The 22089-nt window shown below is 42.7% G+C and overlaps 1 protein-coding gene across 3 annotated transcripts in view; it reads left to right on the top strand.

The window, feature by feature from the left end:
* The window catches only part of LOC140185576 (ectonucleoside triphosphate diphosphohydrolase 4-like), a 102330-nt gene that overhangs the window by 27862 nt on the left and 52379 nt on the right, over positions 1 to 22089 (top strand). For all 3 annotated transcript variants that reach the window (XM_072238932.1, XM_072238931.1, XM_072238930.1), the window contains one exon: positions 16012 to 16217. In XM_072238932.1, the coding sequence (XP_072095033.1) occupies positions 16016 to 16217 (202 nt within the window). In that variant the 5' untranslated portion in view covers positions 16012 to 16015. The remainder of the gene's footprint in view (positions 1 to 16011; positions 16218 to 22089) is intronic.

Here is a 22089-nt window from a genome sequence, read left to right as displayed (position 1 = left end):
CTCCTCCACTATTTTGTGTGTGTTACAGTGGAATATTAGTTTTTCCTAATAAACCCAAAGAAAACTGGGCAAAATGATACTGATGTTTTCGAACTGTCTTACTGCTTTGTTGTTAAATTATGTCTTGTAGTTCTGCTTAGGGACTGTTTTGATGTTCTTTCATATATTTTCTTCCTTCTGTTCCCTCTAAAGAGCAGCTTAAGTGGCAAATAGTTCATCTTCTGCAGTGCTCATTCTTCTGTACTGGAGCAGAATGTGTTGGTAGGAAATATTTCTGCATGCTCTGACCTTAATATCTCCTGATAAGGATTTATCAAGAGTGGCATAAGGAACAAACTGGAACAGGAATTCAGACTAGGCTTCCTCTTGTGTCCAAATAGCAGAGCGTAGGCGAATCAGGGTTTTTCTTCCAAATTCATCCAGTATTAATATTAATGTGTACATCATTGTTTTTGAACATAAGCCTCAGCACATTACTTCTACCTGCAGCAAGGAGAGAGGTAACAGAATGAATTTTACACAAGGCACTAATGTGTGCTGTTCTGATTATTAGTCACATGTTAAGAGACCCAAATTTTCAGCTTTCAATGTGGCCAAAAAAGGGTTCAAAACCAAGTGGGCAAAACGTGAGAGAGAGTAATCCTGGACTGTGAATCACCACCACAACTGGACGTAGCTCACCCTACAGGCTGATTCTCAAGGACTCTTTGTAACTCGTGTTCTCAGTTTTTTTTTTATTGCAGAGTTTGTCTTTTGCACATTGAACGTTTGTCAGTCTTTGTTTCTGTGTACAGTCAGACCCTGCTTAACATTGAGGATGCGTAACTCAGAGGCAGAGCGCTGTGTAAATACGTGCTATGTAGGGTCATTATAACATTACGTAAATGAACATGTGTGCCTGATTTTTAAAAAATCAAACGAGTTGTAGGATGTATTATTTTGTGTATACACAGTAACTTGTGGAGTAACAAACACACAAATAGGCCTAATAGTACATCAGCGAAGCAGCAGCACATCGCAGCAGCAACGGAGGGAAACGAGTGGTGGTTGCATCTTAGAGGAGGGACCAGGCTAGGGGTCCTCTAAATATGTCGTCTTCTTCACATCGAGATTCGACTGCCTTTTCTTGAATTTCCTCTCATGAAGCAGTTCTTAGTAGCAGGAAATCATGTTGAGAACACCCCTCTTTGCTTTTTGCTTCACTCCCAGTCAGGGTCGTTATCGATGAACTGGTCCATGACTTGTGTGATCATGGTGATGCTAGTGCTGAGGAATTTTACGTTGAGGTTTCTTGCTGGTGTTTTTTCTTCTCTATCCGTGTCCTCATATTCACCCGGGATGCGTTGCTGTGCCAATTCTCAAAGCTCTTCGTTATTAAGGCTCTTGCTGCCTACACTAGCTGCTTCACTGGAGATACGTATGCTATGGAGGTTACTGCGCTATTTAAATCTATCAAACCAACCTCTGGCTGTGAATGTAATCAATGTATCTTTGAATATGATTGAAGATGCTTCTTGTCTTTACCATTATTATCAGCCGGATTAAGGACCTGTTTCATTGCATTTGGTCATCCACCCATATACTTAGTCTATTTAAAAACGCAAACAACAGGAATTCTGCAGATGCTGGAAATTCAAGCAACACACATAAAAGTTGCTGGTGAACGCAGCAGGCCAGGCAGCATCTCTAGGAAGAGGTGCAGTCAATGTTTCAGGGCGAGACCCTTCGTCCTGAAACGTCGACTGCACCTCTTCCTAGAGATGCTGCCTGGCCTGCTGCGTTCACCAGCAACTTTTATGTGTATTACTTAGTCTATTTTCCATTTTTTCAAGCAAATAGCTCATTGAACAGGTCACCTTCATTGATAACTGAGGTCATCATGGCAGAAGCTTTTATCTTGTCTGCATTTTTTTTATAATTGTTCTGATCTCTGATGTAGCCAATTTCAAAGAGGTGCCAGTAAAAACCTGACACTCACTAGTTTCCAAACACGGTATCACATCCATGCTGATGCTTTTCCAAGACATTGTGGATGTACTGTCCTTACTGGAAGTTGCAGGCTGTTTTCCAGACATTATGGGGTGAAAAAAATGGAATAAGTTGGCAAGGAAGGAAGAACATTTACACATGCGGGGAAGGCAGAGCATGATTGACTGTGAGTGGCTCAAAGCGTATGCAAAGCACTCTCATTGGTTGATTGAATGTTTATTGTAATAGCCATTCTTGAGAAGTTTTGTGTGTTCTTTAGATTTAATTTTTGTCATTTAAAAAAATTTCAATAGAGAATTGAATAACCATGTAACGAATCAGCGCTATGTGAGGTTTAGGTGTAGTTTATCATGTATTCTATTGTATTTCTTTATTTTCCTGTAAATGCCTGCAAGAAAATGAATCTCAAGGTAGTGTATGGTAACACATTATACTTTGTTTATTTGACTTTGACTTTGAATCCAGTCACCTGGTGTATAAGTAACTCTGGGTTCTGATTTGGTCACCTTCACTTGTGGTAAAGGATGTCCTGCTTTATACTGGCTCTAGCTCTCATGGTAGGCCAGGCTGCCTAGGTCCATTTGCTGAAGATGAGAAGAGTGGGAGAGTACTCGATTGCCATGTAGGATCTTGAAAGGTCTTGACAGGGTAGAAGTTCCAAGGATGTTTCCACTTGAAAGAGTGTTGAGAACTGTTTGGAAACAAGGGGTTACCTGTCTATTTAAGACAGATAGCGACAGTTTCATTTTAATATTTGTGATTTGTATGTATACTTGCTCAAAAGTCAAAAGCAGAGTCCTTGAATGTTTTAAGGTAGAGTTGGATAGATCCTTGATAAGCAAAGGGGTAAAAGGTTGCTGAGAGTAAACAGGAATGTGGATTTGAGGTTACAAGCACATTAGCCATGATAGCTTTCAACAGCATAGCAGCCTCGAATGGTCAAATGGCCTTTTACTGCTCCTAATCTGTGTTTCTCAGTTATTTGTCCTGGCGACATTGATGTCAAGCGTTAATGAAAGTTTTTTTTTCTTGGTTGGCTAGAGAGTCATACAATGGGGGGGGGGGGTGACTTAACTGTTTTTGAAAGAGCACTCTCTTCCACTGACCTACAAATTTTCCTTTGTCAAGTTTTCCCTTTTGAAAGTGCATTTCACCATCAGTTGAAATGCTTCTAGTGCTGATAATATTGGCAGTGTTTCCCAGTGTTGCCCTTGATCTTATGATGGCCGTCAGCATCTGCATTATTTTTAATTGTTAATTTTGAAGTCTGTTAACTAGATCGTTCCCATGAACTGTCAACCCTCCTTTTCAAGGCTGCTGGAAACTGGCAGCTGATCAAGGGCTCTTTTCATATTTAGCCTGACAGTGAGTGTTTGAATTCCTGATTATTCTATTTATATTGCTTAACTCAAATTGCTAGTATGTATAGATTAAATTTGTTGCTTCTCCATTTTTAAACTTTAGATAAGAAATAGCTGGTGAGGGTAGGATGAAGTTGTTTGAGTTTTGATTTCCACTTTATCTCAGACTTTGTCTTTGTGTTCCAATAACTTGCAGAATTTTCCTCCAAACCCTGAAAATGTCTTTTGTGCTTGTGCCCGTCTGATCAGACCCCTCTTCTCTTCCCACCACCCATCCTTCTCCCCTCGATTAAAGATTAGTTTTACCTATCATGTGTACCGTTTTTTGCATCAAATCGAAACAGTGAGGATGTGCTGGGAGCAGCCCGCACCAACATAGCATGTCCACAATTTACTGACCCTAATCCTGTTCTGAAGTCTTTGGAATGTAGAGGACACTGGAACACCCAGAGGAATCAGGATGGTCACGGATAATTTACAAACTCCTTGCAGACAGCAACAAAAGTGGAACCCCAATTGGTGACTACTGGCACTGTAAAGTGATTGCACTAATTACTAGGCTTTATTCCAAAATACTTCAGGCTATGGAATGATTTTGCCATCTTAAGGGGTACACCATAAACGTTTTCGATAACACTTCCTTTAGGGCAATGCTGACAGGAAAGTGATTTGCAGAAGCCTACATTGCCTCTATGTTAACTATTAGAACTGCTACCAACAGCATTAATTGATGGAGACATAAGAGATTACAGATGCTGGAATCTCACACAACAATCAATCTACTGGAATCTGGAGCAACAAACTGGTGGATGATATCAGTGAGTCGAGCAGGATGAAGAAATTTTGTTGATAGAGACATAGAAGACGACAGCACAAAAACAGGTCCTTCAGCCCATCTAGTGCATGCCAAAATATTTAAGCTGCCCAGTCCCATTGAGCTGCACCTGGACCATAGCTGTCTGTACCCCTCACATCCATGTACCTATCCATACTTAAACATTGACATTGAAATTGTATCCACCTCCTGTCCCAGCACCATCCTTGTAAATTTTCTCTGTACTCTTTCAAACTTATTTACATCTTTCCTGTAGGTAGGTGACCAAAACTGCATACAATATTCCAAATTAGGCCTCACCAACATTTTATACAACTTCAGCATAACATTCCAACTCCTGTACTAAGTCCTTTGAAGGATGGAGGTCACTGTGCCAAAAGCTTCCTTTACAATGTGCTGCCACTTGCAGAGAATTATAGATCTGTAATTCCAGATCCCTTCGTTCTACTGCAGTTCTCAGTGTCTTACCACTCTTATGTGTAAGACCGAGCCTGGCTGGTCCTCTCAAAGAATAACACCTCACAATTGTCTGCATTAGAATCCATCTGCCATTTTTCACCCCATTTTTCCACCTGGTCCAAATCCCACTGCAAGATTTGATAGTCTTCCTCACTGTCCACTACACCCCAAATCTTGGTGTCATCCACAAATTTGCTGATCCAGATTGTCGATATGGATGACAAACGATGGAACCAGCACCAATCCCTGTGGCACTGCACTAGTCCCAGGCTTCCAAACAGAGAAGCATTCATCTGCTACCACTGTTATGGCTTCTCCTGCAAAAGTAATGTCTAATCTAATTTACTACCTCATCTTGAATGTCAAGTGATGAACCTTCTTGACCAACCTCCCATGTGGGACCTTGTCAAATATCTTGAAGTCCATGCAAACAATGTTCACTGCCTTGCCTTCATCAACTTTCCTGATAACTTTCTCGAAAAACTCTATATTTTAGGCACCCACGAAGCCATGCTGACTATCCTTTATGAGTCCCAGTCTATCCAAATATTCATATCCAAGGGAACACCTTGTCAGGCTTGAGGATTTATCCACCCTGATTTGCCTCAAGACAACAAATGGCTCCTCTTCTGTAATCTGTATAGGGTCCATGACATTGATGCTGCTTTGCTTCACTTATCCATCTTCCAAGTAAATATAGATGTAAAAGATCCCTTTAGGATCTCCCACATCTCTTGGCTACATGCATAGATTACTATTCTGATCTTCCAGAGGAAGATCGTTTTGCTCTGGACGTATCTGTAGAACCCCTAGGATTCTCCTTCACCTTATCTGCTACAGCAACTTCATGCCGCCTTTTAGCCCTCCTGATTTCTTTCTTCAGTATTCTCTTGCATTTCTTATATTCTTCAAGTACCTCATTTGTTCCTATCTGCCTATACCTGCTATGCACCACTTTTTAAGCAGGGCAGCAATATCTCTCACACCAAGGTTCCATAAACTTGTTATCCTTGCCTTTTATTCTGACAGACACATGTAAGCTTTGTAGTCTCAAAATTTCTCTTTTGGAGCCCTCTCACTTACTAAGTCCACCTTTGCCATAAACAGCCTGTCCCAACCCACACTTGTCAGATCCTTTCTGATACCATCAAAATAGGCTTTTCCCTAATTTAGAATCTCAACCCAAGGACCAGACCTATCTTTTTCCTTAATTACCTTGAAACAAAGTGACATTATGATCACTAGTTGCTAAATGTTCCCCTGCACTAACTTCTGCCATCTGCTGTGTCTCATTCCCTAATAGGGGATCAAGTTTTTCCCACACACTTTCATTGAGACTTCCATGTACTGATTAAAGAAACTTTCCTGAACACGTTTGACAAAGACTACCCCATCGCATCCATTTATAGTACGGGAGTCCCAGTCAGTATGTGGGAAGTTAAAATTGCCTTCTATTTTAACCTTGTGTTTCTTGCAGCAGCCTGCAATCTCTCTACAAATTTGTTCCTGTAAATTCTATGGACTGTTGGCTGGTCTATAATTTAGCCTTGTTAATGTGGTCCTACCTTATTCCTCAGTTCCACCTATAAGGCCCCATTAGATGAATTCTCCTCTGTGTTGTGACTGAGCACAGCTGTGACATTTCCCCTGGCTAGTGATGCCACCTCTCCCACTCTATCATGCCTAAGATAGTGGAACCCTGGAATAATGAGCTGCTAGTCCTGCCCCTCCTGCAACCAAGTCTCACTAATGGCTACAATATCATAATTCCATATGCTGAGCTCATCTGACTTTCTCAGTACTATTTGGATTGAAATATATGTATCAAAGAAGATTAGTCCCACAATTTAATACTCACCTGTTTGAGCACCGTTGGAGGGACGGCCTTCCGGGGTGGGGGGGGGGGGGCGCGCGGGGAAGCAACAGTGGTCGCACCTCTGGCACAGAGTCTGGCCCTGTGGCTCAGAAGGGTAGGGAATGGAAGAAGGCAGCATTAATAGAGACTATAGTTAGGGGGTCAGACAGGCGATTCTGTGGACGTAGGAAAGAAACACGAATGGTAGTTTGCCTCCTAGGTGCCGGGGTCCGGGATGTTTCTATTCACGTCCACGTGGTACATATTGGTACCAACGACATAGGTAAGAAAAGGGAGGAGGTCCTGAAGACAGACTACAAGGAGTTAGGAAGGAAGTTGAGAAGTAGGACCTCAAAGGTAGTAATTTCGGGACAATGAGTTTAGGAATAGAGTGAGGTGGAGGATGAATGTGTGGCTGAGGGATTGGAGCAGGGGGCAGAGATCCAGATTTCTGATCATTGGGACCTCTTTTGGGGCAGGCGTGACCTGTACAAAAAGGACGGGTTGCACTTGAATCTGAGGGGAACTAATATCCTGGTAGGTAGTTTGCTAAGGCTATTGGGTGGGTTTAAGCTAGAATTGCTGGGGGGTGGGAACTGAACTGAAGAGACAGGAAGAGGCAGTTGGCTCACAAATAGCGAAAGCTTGGGGACAGTGCGAGAGGGAGGATAGGCAGGTGATAGAGAAGGGATACGCTCAGACCGATGGTTTGAGATGTGTCTATTTTAATACAGGAAGCATCATGAACAAAGCAGATGAGATTAGAGTGTGGATCGATACTTGGAGCTATGATGTTGTGGCCATTACAGAGACTTGGATAGCTCAGGGGCAGGAATGGTTGCTTAGAGTGCCAGGCTTTAGATGTTTCAGAAAGGACAGGGAGGGAGGCAAAAGAGGTGGGGGCGTGGCACTGCTGATCAGAGATAGTGTCATGGCTGCAGAAAAGGAGGAAGTCATGGAGGGATTGTCTACTGAATCTCTGTGGGTGGAAGTTAAGAACAGGAAGGGGTCAATAACTCTACTGGGTGTTTTTTTTATAGACCACCCAATAGTAACAGGGACATCAGGGAGCAGATAGGGATACAGATGTCTGGAAAGGTGTAATAATAGCAGGGTTGTCGTGGTGAGAAACTTTCCCAAATATTGATGGGCATCTCCCTAGATTAAGGGGTGTAGATTGGGTGGAGTTTGTTAGGTGTGTTCAGGAAGGTTTCCTGACACAATGTGTAGATAAGCCTACAAGAGGAGAGGCTGTACTTGATCTGGTATTGGGAAATGAACCTGGTCAGGTGTCAGGTCTCTCAGTAGGAGAGCATTTTGGATAGTGATCACAATTCTATCTCCTTTACCATAGCACTGGAGAAGGATAGGAACAGACAAGTTAGGAAAGCGTTTAATTGGAGTGAGGGGAAATATGAAGCTATCAAGCAGGAACTTGGAAGCATAAATTGGGAACAGATGTGCTCAGGGAAATGTATGGCAGAAATGTGGCAAATGTTCAGGGGATATTTGAGTGGCGTTCTGCATAGGTACATTTCAATGAGACAGGGAAAGGATGGTAGGGTACAGGAACCATGGTGTACAAAGGTTGTTGAAAATCTAGTCTAGAAGAAAAGCTTACAAAAGGTTAAAAAAAACAAGGTAATGATATAGATCTAGAAGATTATAAGGCTAGCAGGAAGGAGCTCAGGAATGAAGTTAGGAGAGCCAGAAGGGGCCATGAGAAGGCCTTGGCAAGCAGGATTAAAGAAAACCCCAAGGCATTCTACAAATATGTGAAGAGCAAGAGGATAAGATGTGAGAGAATAGGATCAATCAATTCGAAGAGTGTGTCTGAAACTGGAGGAGATAGCAGAGGTACTTAATGAAAATTCAGTACAGAAAAGGATCTTGGTGATTGTAGGGATGACTTACAGTGGACTGAAAAGCTTGAGCATATAGACATTAAGAAAGAGGATGTGCTGGAGCTTTTGGAAAGCATCAAGTTGGATAAGTCTCTGGGACCAGACGAGATGTACCCCAGGCTACTATGGGAGGCGAGGGAGGAGATTGCTGAGCCTCTCGCAATGATCTTTGCATCATCAATGTGGACGGGAGAGGTTCCGGAGGATTTGGAGGATTGCAGATGTTGTTCCCTTATTCAAGAAAGGGAGTAGAGATAGTCCAGGAAATTATAGACCAGTGAGTCTTACTTCTGTGGTTGGTAAGTTGATGGAAAAGATCTTGAGAGGCAGGATTTATGAACATTTAGAGAGGCATAATATGATTAGGAATAGTCAGCATGGCTTTGTCAAAGGCAGGTCGTACCTTATGAGCCTGATTGAATGTTTTGAGGATGTGACTAAACACGTTAATGAAGGTAGAGCAGTAGATGTAATGTATATGGATCTCAGCAATGCATTTGACAAGGTACCCTATGCAAGGCTTATTGAGAAAGTAAAGAGGCATGGGATCCAAGGGGACATTGCTTTGTGGATCCAGAACTGGCTTGCCCACAGAAAGCAAAGAGTAGTTTTAGATGGGTCATATTCTGCATGGAGGTCGGTGACCTCTGGTGTGCCTCAGGGATCTGTTCTGGGACCCCTTCTCTTCATGATTTTTATAAATGACCTGCATGCAGAAGTGGATGGATGGGTTAGTAAATTTGCTGATGACACAATGGTTGGAGGTGTTGTGGTTAGTGTGGAGGGTTGTCAGAGGTTACAGTGGGACATTGATAGGATGAAAAACTGGGCTGACAAGTTGCAGATGGACTTCAACCCAGCTAAGTGTGAGGTGGTTCATTTCAGTAGGTCAAATATGATGGCAGAATATAGTATTAATTGTAAGACTCTTGGCAGTGTGGAGGATCAGAGGGATCTTGGGGTCCGAGTCCATAGGACACTTAAAGCTGCTGCACAGGTTGTCTGTGTGGTTAAGAAGGCATACGGTGCATTGGGCTTCATTAACCATGGGATTAAGTTCAAGAGCTGAGAAGTAATGTTACAGCTATATAGGACCCTGGTCAGACCCCACTTGGAGTACTGTGCTCGGTTCTGGTCACTTCACTACAGGAAGGATGTGGAAACTATAGAAAGGGTGTAGAGGAGATTTACAAGAATGTTGCCTGGATTGAGGAGCATGCCTTATGAGAATAAGTTGAATGAACTTGGCCTTTTCTCCTTGGAGCGGCGGAGGATGAGAGGTGACCTGATTGAGGTGTACAAGATAATGAGAGGCATTGATCGTGTGGATAGTCAGAGGCTTTTTCCCCAGGGCTGAAATGGCTAGCACAAGGGGGCCCAGTTTTAAGGTGCTTGGAAGTAGGTACAGAGGAGATGTCAGGGGTAAGTTTTTTACGCAGAGAGTGGTGAGTGCGTGGAATAGGCTGCCAGTGACAGTGATGGAGGCGGATATGGAGAGGGTCTTTTCAGAGACTCCTGGATAGGTACACGGAGCTTAGAAAAATAGAGGGTTATGGGTAACCCTAGGTAATTTCTAAAGTCAGTACATGCTCGGCACAGCTTTGTGGGCTGAAGGGCCTGTAGTGTGCTGTAGGTTTTCTATGTTTCATGCTCAATCTTTTGATTCCTGAATTTGTCTGAGGTCTTAACATGTCTCCACAACCATTCACTATCAGTCTGTTCTGGCACTTAGGTTCCCATGCACTTGCAACTCTAGTTTAACCCCCCCACTATGCAGTACCAGTAAACCTTCCCTCTAGGATATTTGCTGACCCCCCCCCCCTCCAGTTTGGGTGCAATCTGTCTCTTCTATACAGGTCTCACCTTCCCTGAAAGAGAGCCCAGTGATCCAAACATCTGAAGCCCTCACTCCTACACCACTCCTTAGCCACATTAAACTGTGTGATCTTCCTACTTCTTCCTCGCCAGCACGTGGCACAGGTTGCAATCCTGAGATCACAGTCCTGGAGGTCCTATTCTTTAACTTAGCACCTAACTCGATGAACTCATTTTGCAGAACCTCGTTTCTCTTCCTACCTATACCGTTGGTACTATATGCACCATGACCTCTGACTGCTCACCTTCCAACTTAAGAATGCTGAGGATTAGATCTGAGATACCCTGGACCCTGGCATCCAAGAGGCAACACTCCCATCGTGGAATCTCATTCTTCTCCACAGAACCTCCTTTTTGTCCCCCTAACTAATGAATCCCTATCACCTCTTTTTCCCCCCTTCTTTTCTGAGCCACATAGCTGGACTCAGAGCCAGAGAACTGACCACTGTGGCTTTCCTTTGCTACATCATTCCCCACACCCCCCAACAATAGTATCCAAAATGGTATACAGTTATTAAGGGGGATGAATGCAAGGGTACCCTGCCCTGGCTTTTAACCCCTTTCATTCTCCTGACACCCCGTTTATTTTTTGTCCTGTAACTACCTCTCTATATGTCCTGTCTGTCACGCTGCTCAGCCTCCTGAATGATCCAGAATTCATCCAGTTCCAACTCCCAACTCCTTAACATGGAGTTTTAGAAGTGGCAGCTGTATGCACTTGCAGGTGAAGTCATCAGAGGCACTAGAGGTCTCTCTGCCTTCCCACACTCTACACGAGGAGCATCCCACTATTCTGGCCGGCATCCCAACTGTTTTAGTGGAGCAATTATAAAGGAGGAAACAATAAACTAAAACAGATCTACCTACAACTTTTTGCCTTCTCTCACTCAAGCTTCTCACTGAAGCCTCAAAGAGCTAAGGGCTCAAATCCTTCTCAAACTGTTCAGTCCAACAATTGCCACTCCCCTTTCTCCTGCCTTGTTTTTATTTACCCTTGTTAATGAATCCACATCTCGGATTGGCCGCTGTTCAAACACTGAAACTCCTGTGAAGGTCTGCTTTTTAATACACACTTGCTGACCTGTGCAAGTCCTCTCTTCCCTCACTGCCTGATTTCTGATGCTTTGATGTTGTCAATAAACCTACTGATAATTTTGTTCAAGAATATGCAGTGTGTTTTATCTATGAGGAAATAATGCAAGAAAGAAAGTCTGTTGTCATCCTGAGAGTTTAGAACCACTTAGACAAAAGTAAGTTACAACAATCAAAAATGTTTAACTCTGTTTCCATTGTCAGAAGCAAAGATATAATCCTTGTTATGTACTAGTTCCCTTGGGCACAGCTGAGGGAAAAAAAAGCCTGCTGCTTGGTCTTAAATTTTATGCTTGCTCTATCAAGGATGGAAAAGAAAGACTCAGTGCCTTGCACATCTTTTCAGGATACGCCAAAATGTGCTGTAGTCAAGGAAGAATGTCCGTCTGTTCATTATTGTAATGCAAGGATGACAGGAGCCAATGCACACAGAGAACTCCCACAGCCAGCAGTGTGTTAGTGGCCTGGTGATCAATGTTAGTGATCACTGAATCACAGAAATTTAAAGCACACTTGTCAAGTTCAAGTTTATTGCCTTCTGACTGTACTTACAGTGCAACCAAATGAAACAACATTCCTCTGGACCACGGTGCACCCACAAAACCCATATCACAGTGAATAAAACAAAGTATTACCATAAATAAGTAAAAAAAAATAGAATTGAAGAAAGCATGTAGTACATTGCACAGGTAAATGGTAAACAGCTCATTGTCCTAGTGACAAGACCATAATACATTGGAACAGAATTAGGCCATTTGGCCCATCAAGTCTGCTCTGCTATTTCATCAGGACTGATCCATTTCCCTCTCAACCCCATTCTCCTATCTTCTCCCTGTAACCTTTCACACACTGACTAATCAAGAAACTCTCAACCTCAACCTTAAGTACATTCAGTGACCAGGCATCTGCAGCCACCTGTGGCAATGAATTACACAGATTCATCACCCTCATCTGTAGAAGTACCTCCTCATCTCCATTCTAAATGGATGTCCCTCTATTCTGAGGTCCTGTTTGGTCCTAAATTCCCTCACTACAGGACACATCTTTCCCACAGCTACTCTCTGTAGGTCTTTCAACATTTGATAGGTGTCAATGAGATACCAACACACACACACACACACACACACACACACACTTCATTCTTCCAAATTTCAGCAAGTACAGGTTCGTACCAGTCAAATGCACCTCATGTGATAAGCCTTTCAATCCCAAATTCCTTCTTGTGAACCTCCTTTGCACCCTCTTCAATGTCAGGTCATCCTTTCTTAGATAAGGGGCCCAAAACTACTCTCAATATTCCAAGTGAAGCCTCGCTAATGCCTTATAAAGCCTCCACATTACATCCTTGTCTTTATATTCTAGTTCTCTCGAAATAAATACTAACATTACATTTACCTTCCTCGCCACTGACTTAAACTGTAAGTTAACCTTTAGGGAATCTTGCATGAGGACTCCCAAGACTCTTTGCACCTCAGATTTAAAATTTTCTCCCTATTTAGAAAATAGTCTACACTTTTATTCCTTCTACCAAAGTGCATGATCATACACTTCCAGACTCTGTATGCTATTTGCCACTTATTCTCTTAATCCAAGTCCTTCTGTAGCCTTTCTGCTTTCTCAACACTACCTGCTCCTCCGGCTATCTTTGTATCGTCCACAAATTTGGCCACAAATCCATCTATTCCGGCATCCAAATCAATGCGAAAAGAAGCAGTCCTAACACCAACTCCTGTCGAACACCAGTAGTCACCTACAGCCATTTAGAAAGGCTCCTTTTATTCCCACTCTTTTCCTTCTGCCAATTAGCCAATGCTCTATCCATGCTAGTTTAATTCCTGTAATACCCTGGGCTCTTATTTTGTTTAGCAGCCTCTTCTGTGGCACCTTGTTAAAGGCCTTCTGAAAATCCAAATACACAATATCCACTGATTCTCCTTTTTCTCCTGCATGTTATTTTCTCAAAGGATTCCAACAGTTTTGTCAGGCAAGGATTTCCCCTACAGAAGTCCTTGTTGACTTTGGCCTATTTTATCATGTGCCTCAAAGTACCCTGAAACCACATGCTTAACAATTGACTTCTAAAATCTTTCCAACCACTGAGGTTAGGCTAGTTAAAGTTAAAGTCTGTCCCGAGCCGTATAGGCTCATCAGGCCAGTGCTTATGCCGGTTTCCGTGGTGTGAAGGGACTGAGAGTACGAGATGGACTACATGACTACTGTGTAGTCCATCTAGTCAAGGTGACTTATCTACCTTCAGACCTTTTCATCTTCCCAAGCACCTTCTCTCTTGTAACAGCAACTGCACTCACTTCTGCACCCTGACAGATGTGAGAGCTCAGTGTTGGCAGGGTACTCATTAGTCTCACAACCTGAGGGAAGAAGCTGTTACCTAATCTGGCACTCCTAGTCTTGATGCTCCTATATCTCCTTCCTGACAGTAGTGGGTCAAAGAGATTGTAGAATGGGTGTTAAGCATCCTCAGCAATATTTTGGGCCCTTCATTTGCAGTGCTCCTGATAAATGTCACAACTAGGTGGAGGAGGGAGACACTGCAATCTTCTTGACAGTTCCCTTGTTGACTGAAGGATAGTTAATGGCTTGGATGCTGGTAATAACCTGCCCAAATTAATGAGACCAAACTCAGTTTAATGCCTTGTCCATTAGCTTGCTCGTAGAGTACAACACTTCCTTGCCCTGCTGAAAGACCCCATTGTGCTTGTCCCCTTCTCACAGACTAGGGACTGCTCCCCACTTAGCCACACCAGAAATCATAAAAATATCTGAAATTCAAAGAAAACTACTTTAGATGCTGGAAATCTATAATAAAAACACAAAACTTGAGGGGAAAACTCAGCCAGTCAATCAGCATCTTTTGAAGGAGAAACAGTTAATGTTCTGTGTCAAATAACTGCCTGCCCTGGGTGACAATTGCTTCACTCAACTTTAACTTCTCCCTCACCTGGTCTCACCTATCATTTGCCACCTTGTACTCCTGCCCCTCCTCTCACCTTCACATTCTGGCTTCTTACCCCCTTCCTCTCTACTTTTGATGAAGGGTTTTGGTCTGAAATATCGACTGCTTCTTCCTCTTCATAGATGCTGCCTGACCAGCTGAGGGTGGTGAATCTGGAATTCATTGCCACAGACTGCTGTGGAGGCCAAAGCATTGGGTATATATGAAGCAGGCAGTGATAAGTTCTTGATTATTAAGGGTGTTAAAGGGAGAAGGTGGGAGAATGGGGGGAAAGAATATCAACCAGGATTGAATGACAGAACAAACTTGATAGAATGTCCTAGTAACACACATCAAAGTCGCTGGTGAACACAGCAGGCTAGGCAGCATCCCTAGGAAGAGGTACAGTCGACGTTTTGGGCCGAGACCCTTCGTCAGGACTGAAACCTGAAATGTCGACTGTACCTCTTCCTGGAGATGCTGCCTGGCCTGCTGCGTTCACCAGCAACTTTGATGTGTGTTGCTTGAAATTTCAGCATCTGCAGAATTCCTCGTGTGTAAGAATATCCTAGTTCTGCTCTTGTCTTATAGCTATATGGTCTAATTGCTCATATTTCAAGCAAATTCTAATCCAATGCCTCCTTTGGACAGCCTTCCCAAGAATCAGAGAATAAAAATAATTTTTTTTATATTCTTGCTAAGACTGATACTGTTAACTTTGTTATTCTGATTATTTCATTGGAGAGTTTGTATCAATTGTTTATCTATTAATTTAAATGGCAATCAGCATCATATGAGTGTGTACAGACAGTGTTCTGCTTTTTATGGAATTACAGTAGATTCCAGTTAACTGGGCCATCGGTTAATTGGGACAGCTACTTATTTGGAACAATTCTTAAATAACAAAAACTAATCAAGAAAATAGGTAAGAATTTCCTTCGTTTATTTGGGAGACTATGCTGCTTAATTGGGGCAAGAGACTCTTTCTGAATAGTGTGCACACGTGTGGTCGTTAGACACAACACTGTGCTCAGAGTGAACAGTTTTCAACTTGCATTAGTTGTGTCTGTTTGTGTTCAAAAAGCAGTGATTTTAGTCACTGATAGTTGGCGAGAAATAAGCGGTAAGACAACTTAGAACTGTTTGCTCACTGCAGTTTCAAGCATTCAGGCTTAGAGATGCCAAAAATGGCTGGGAGTGAAAATGAAACAATTTCACTGCTTCAAGTTAGGAACTATGGAGAATTTGAATGTATTGATCATCATTGTGAATGTTACAGTGAAAATGATGAGTTGATGGGTGCATTCATCTTAAAAGCATTTTACAAAGGCAGTCCATTATCTGTACTAGATGTCTGTGTTGCTTTTGTTCATTTACAGTCAATCAGAAGAACACAGCAGCGTACTCCAGATGAATTTCTCCGTTGATAATTATTAGGAACTAATACAGTTTTACAGTACTGTAATAGTATTAGTGTTCTAGTTTGTGTATTTCATTTAATTACATAATTTGTTACTCAGTTTAACAGTAGTTTGTCTTTTCTATACCTTTCAACTATTTCCATGAAGCCAGCTAATTTGGGCAGCCGCTTAATTGAGCTAAAAAGTACTGGTCCTGATGTGTCTCAATTAACTGGACTCCATTGTATTTGGGCTAATTAATATCCTTCCATTGAATCCCTCACACAGGTTCATGGCCAGAATTGAAGACATGGAACCCACTGATATCAATGATGCTGAACTAAACTACGGTGTGGTGATAGACTGTGGAAGTAGTGGGTCCAGAGTGTTTGTATACTTTTGGCCACGGCACAATGGGAACCCTCACGATCTCCTCAATATCAGGCAGATGAAAGACAAGAACAGGAAGCCGGTGGTTAAGAAAATCAAACCAGGTAATTGCTGGGCTAGAAAGATCTGCAGAGTTCCTGGTTTGTGAGTGTAGTATGTATGTCACATTGTTATTCAGCATGGTGAAGTGTTCCCCTCTTTTCGGTAAACCTTGTACGGAGGGCTGACGTGGTGGCATAGCGACGATCATAATGCGATTACAGTGCCAGCGATCATCCATTGGATTTCAATCTCCACAGTTGTTTGTAATGAGTTTGTACATTCTTCCCATGACCACATGGGTTTCCTTCGAGAGTCTGAAAACCGTAAGACATGGGAGCAGAATTTAGACATTCAGCCTATCAAGTCTGCTCCGCCATTTCATCATGGCTGATTTATTTCCCTATTGACCCCAATCTCCTGTCCTCTCCCGTTTCTTCCCACATTCCAATGATGTACAAATTAGTAAGTTATAAACACAAATGATTCTGCATATGCTGGAAATCCAGAGCTATACACACAAAAACTCAACAGATCAGGCAGCATCTATGGAAATGAATAAGCAGTCGACACTTCAGACCAAGATCCTCCTTCGTGACTGGAAAGGAAGGGGGAAGTTGCCAGAATAAAAAGGTGGGGGAGGGGAAGGAGGACTAGCTAGAAGATGATAGGTGAATGGGTTAGTAAATTGTGGGCGTGCTACATTGGCATCGGAAGCATGGCAATGCTTGTGTCAAATAAAGCTAATCTTTTTTTACATTCCACGTGCTGGTCAGGTACAGTCCATGTAGCTTCTGAGTCAAAGGGTTGTGTGTTCAAATCCCACTCCAAAGACTTGAGCGCAAGATCACTGCTGACAGCCGAGTACAGCAATGAATGAGAGCTCCAATATTGAGGGTGGAGTAGCAGGATTGTTGCTATGTTAAGCAGAAGTACTCAGCTGTTAATTTTGGTTATTCAGATGAATGTTAAAAGCCCTATAGTACTAATTGAAAATTATCAGGACATACTTACTGGTGTCTCAAGCAACAATCTTCCCTCACTGAGTATCAGGAGACTTAACCCACAGAATGAGCTAGGCAAATGTTAAAATATACTAAAAAATTACAAATGCATATTCACAAGTGTAAGCTGCTGCACTTGGAAACTGAGACTAGTGTTTAGTAGTGGGTTTATGTCATAGTGTCCTAATGACCTAACAGTGGCTCCATCTAAGTAGACAATGGGTGCGCCCGGTTTTCTGGGGCACAGACCTGGGCGATGAATATGGAGATCCTGGGCTGCCCAGACATCAAGATCCCCCTCTTGGCCTCGTGGATGTGGTCCGAAAGAGTGCGAAGCAGTACATTTGGCATCAACTTGGCTGTAGGAGCTGCCGGGAGGTGACGTGACATGTTATCCAACTGCCTTAGGAGCTCCACTCATAGTGTCCATCCATAGCACATCAGAGCTCTACATACCTAGCATTAAACTACACAGCCAGTGCTGTGGAATACCTCCAGATCATAACCAAATTGTACGCTCTGTGCCTAGACCACACCTCGAATGTAGTTCTGGTCATCACCTCAAGCAATAGAGAGATTGCAAATGGATTGTTATTATTGGTAGTCCTGAGAAAAGGTATCAACTGTGCCACTAAGTCTAAGATTGTAAACTTCAATTAAATGTTTGGGAATGCTTTGTTAAATTGCAATCTTTTGGTGATAAACTATGTGGGGAAAGCTTCTGTTGTTTGAGTCTTAGAGCTGTTTTGGGAATATTGCTATATTTAAACAGCTTAGCTGAGCTTTGTTCAAAGTTTCTGTGGCACATTTGAGAGTTTGTGTAATATAAATACAGGCCTTGAAGTTTTGCTTAGCTCACACAGAAGCAAAGATACTTGAGTCTTCAATTTACTTCACAGCTCATCATTAACAGAATGTCAGGAACATGTTTCCTCTTCAGTGAATTACTTTTAATTCCATAAGACCATAAGGTATAGGGTTTCACCCAATATAGATAAATAGAAAGCAAATGTCCACAGTCAGAATTGATATGAAATAGAAAATGATGAAAGTGTGAGCTTTCGTTTCTGAAAAGAGGAGATGTTAATGACTCATTTCAGCAGTGTGACATTAAGGTATACTTGATGTTTACAGTTGTCATATGCAGTATGGCTGAAAATACATTGTCATAGTGCTACGCAGAACAGAAATGGGCCTTTCGGCCCATTAAACCTGCAGCAACATCAAGTACATGCTTACACAACTCTTCACTAATCTACTGTCCTATTAACTCACCCTGTCCCCCACCCCGCTGATTATACCACTCACCAACACATTAGGAGCAAACTACAATAGCGAATTAGCCTACCAATCTGCACAACCTTCCGATGTAGAATGAAACCAGGGGAGCTAGAGTAACTCACAGGGACAGGGCTAGAGATCATGATGAACAATGGTCTCTGGAGCCAGGAGGCAGCATTTTGAGTAGCTGTGCCACTCTACCACCCTAACCAAGCCATTGATATACATTTGCCCAGCTCATTCTGTGGGTTAAGTCTCCTGATACTCAGTGAGGGAAGATTGTTGCTTGAGACACCAGTAAGTATGTCCTGATAATTTTCAATTAGTACTATAGTTATAGGGTCATGTAGCATGCTTCAGCCCATCAAGTCTACACCAATCTTGTGACTCATCCATAAGGTCATAAGATACAGAAGCAAGAGCAGAATTAGACCATTTGGTCTGTCAAGTCTGCTTTACCATTTCATCATGTCTGATCCATTTTCCCTCTCAGCTCCAATGTCCTGCTTTCTCCCCGTATTCCTTCATGCCCTGACTAGCATCCCATTTGCCTGCATTAAAATTGTATCCAGGCCTTGTGTATTCAAGTGCCTGACTAAAAGCCTCTTAAACATACTAATGGTACCTGACTCTACGATCTCTTCTGGCAGTGATTTCCAGATGGCAACCACTCTATGTATTGAAAAACATCCCCCTCCAGATCCCCTATTAAAATGCTTCCCTCTTCCCCCTAAGCCTTTGCTTTCTTATTTTTGTTAACATTACGATATGAAAAGCATTTTGACCATCTACCCTGTCTGTCTCTCGTAATATTTTATACCTCAGACAGCTCCAGGGAAAACAAGCCCAGCCCAGCCAATTCAATCTTCACCCCCACCTCGCCCCCGCCACCATAACTTAAAGTCCTGCAAACCAGGTTGTACCCTGATGGATCTCTTCTGTGCTCCCTCAAGGCAAGCATACCCTCTGTCTAGTATGATGATGAGGGCTACACACAATACTCCAAGGGTAGTGTAACTATTTTTTTTTAAAGGTTGCAACATAATCTCTCAACTTTTATATTCTGTGTCCCAAACTGTGGGATCATGTGCGTCCTTTACCTTTGCTTCCACCTGTGTCAGTGAATAGTAAACTTTGAACCCCATGATCTCTTCACAAACCATATACCCCTTTGCACTAGATTCCCTGTTCTAAGTAGATGAAGACTGATCTTTACATTGACTCCACTTAACCTTGTTCTGCATACTTTGTACTTCAATCATTAAGATCTGCCATGGTTTTGAAAGCTCTAATTGACCCTGCACTCAATAGTCTAATTGGGTGAGGTACTTCCAGATGGTCATGACATTTTGTGAAGGACCAAGTTGAATTAATTTCCACTTTATCAGTGTGTATGTTATCCTGGAGCAGGCAAGTAGGTCCTTGTTTTGCCGTTTCAGCCAAAGGATTTTCTGTCCCAGTAATCCAGTTGTGGCTCAGCTCAAGTTGAAAAAGAAATTAGAAGATTAGCTTTATTTGTCAGAACTTCCAGTAAGATTGCGCTACCAAACATGTGCGACAGCTTCTGGTAGTCAAAAGCTAAGAAATCAGACTAAAAACATCACTAAGAACACCCTTTCTGAAGTAAATGGTGTTAAATTGTCGCCCCAAACAGTGAAGGGGTGAGTGTTAGAGTGGTGAGTTCGGGGGATGTACCAAGGTGGTGTGTTGCAGAATCCTTGCAGATGGAGTTCTGATACCTATACAGCAGTCCCAAGAGCCAAAAAGAGAAGTCAAGGCCCAGTTAGAGGAGGTTTGGTGCCCGTACAACTGGTCTAGGGGCAAGGTTGGATCGTTCTGGGTGCCAAGCTGGTTTGAGGAACTTGAGAGCCGCTTTAGGCTGGGAGACTGGCTCTCCACTTGGCCTTGGATACTGGGGTCATAGCAATAAGTCAGGCTGCTGTTAGCACAATCATACCTTAAGTACTAATCAACGAGTTCCAAAACCTGGGCTTCTGTACCTCCCTCTCCAAGCAGATCCTTGACTCCCTTCACCAGGAGATCACAACTCATGTGGGTCAGAAATAAAATCTTGCTGACAATCAGCACTGACACACTGACACAAGGATGCATGCTTAGGACCCTGTTCTACTCTCTCTGCACTCATGACTGTGTGGCTAGACACAGCTCAAACACCATCTATAAATTTGCTGACGACACTATTGGAAGAGTTCCAGATGTGACGAGGAGGTGTGCTGGAGGTATTACAGCAGCAACCTTGCACTCAGGGTCAGTAAGACGAAGGAATTGATTGTGGGCTTCAGAAGGGGGAAGGCGAGGGAAGACGCACCAGTCCTCATTGAGGGATTAGCAGTAGAAAAGGTGAGCAGTGTCAAGTTCCTGGGTGTCCACATCTCTGGAGATCTATCCTGAGCCCAACATATTGATGCAGCTACAAGGAAGGCACAATAGTGCTGTATTTTATTAGGAATTTGAAGAGACTTGGTATGTCACTGAAGACTCTCACAAATTTCTACGGATACACTGTGGAGAGCATTCTAACTGGTTGCATCTCTGTCTGGTATGGAGGGGCCATGGCACAGGATTGGAAAAAGCTGGGTAAGATTGTAAACTCAGCCAGCTCCTTCATGTGCACTAGTCTCCTAGCATTGATGACATCTTCAAAAGGCAATGCCTCAAAAATACAGCACCCGTCATTAGAGGCCTCCATCACTCTGGACATGCCCCCTTCTCATTGTCACCATCAAGGAGGTGGTACAGGAGCAGATATACACTCAACATTTTAGGAGCAGCTTCTTCCCCTCCTGCATTCACCCCTATACCTCTACTGGGCCCTCTATGCACCTATCCAAGTGCAGCTTAAATGATACTGTAACTTTTCTGAATGGACAATGAACCCATCAAAACTAGCTCACTACTTTTCTTGTTTGCTATCTTTTTGCACTACTAATTTAATATATCTATTTTTATTGTCATTTATAGTTTTTAAAAATATGCATTGCATCATACTGCTACCACAAAATAGCATATTGCACAACATATGCCAATGATTTTGATTCGCTCTCATTCTTCTACATATTAGGAATAAACGCCTAGCCTAGCCAACCTCTCCCTATAAATCAGGCCCCCTAGTCCTGGCAGCATCCTCATTAATCTCCTCTACACTCTTCGCAGTTTAATCACACCTTTCCTATAACTGAGTGATCAAAACTGTGCAGTACTCCAAGTGCAGCTTCACCTACACAACCACAACATAATGTCTCAGTTCCTTCTGATGTCATGAAGTGATTAAGGTCTAAAAGAGGTGATGTACAAGTGCATCTTCCTTTCTTATTTCAGACTCTGATTAATGTATCACATATATTGAAACATACAGTGAAATGCATCGTTTGTGTCAACAATCACACATCCTCAGGATGTGCTGAGTGTGGCCTGCAGTGTTGCTAGACATTTTGCCAATATAGCGTGCCCAGAATGTTCAATAGAACAACACAAGCAGCAGCAACAACAACAAAAACACTCGCACATACACCTCCCAACCCAGGACGGGCTGCTAGTGGACTCGCAAATTCTCAGACATCGGGCCTCCAACTTACTCAGTGGGCTTGCAGACCCGGGTCTTTGTTCTTCCAGACTTCTGATCGTCGTTTAG

Source organism: Mobula birostris, chromosome 21 (assembly GCF_030028105.1).
Source record: "Mobula birostris isolate sMobBir1 chromosome 21, sMobBir1.hap1, whole genome shotgun sequence".
Taxonomy (NCBI): domain Eukaryota; kingdom Metazoa; phylum Chordata; class Chondrichthyes; order Myliobatiformes; family Myliobatidae; genus Mobula; species Mobula birostris.
This window is presented reverse-complemented; position numbering and strand designations above follow the sequence as displayed.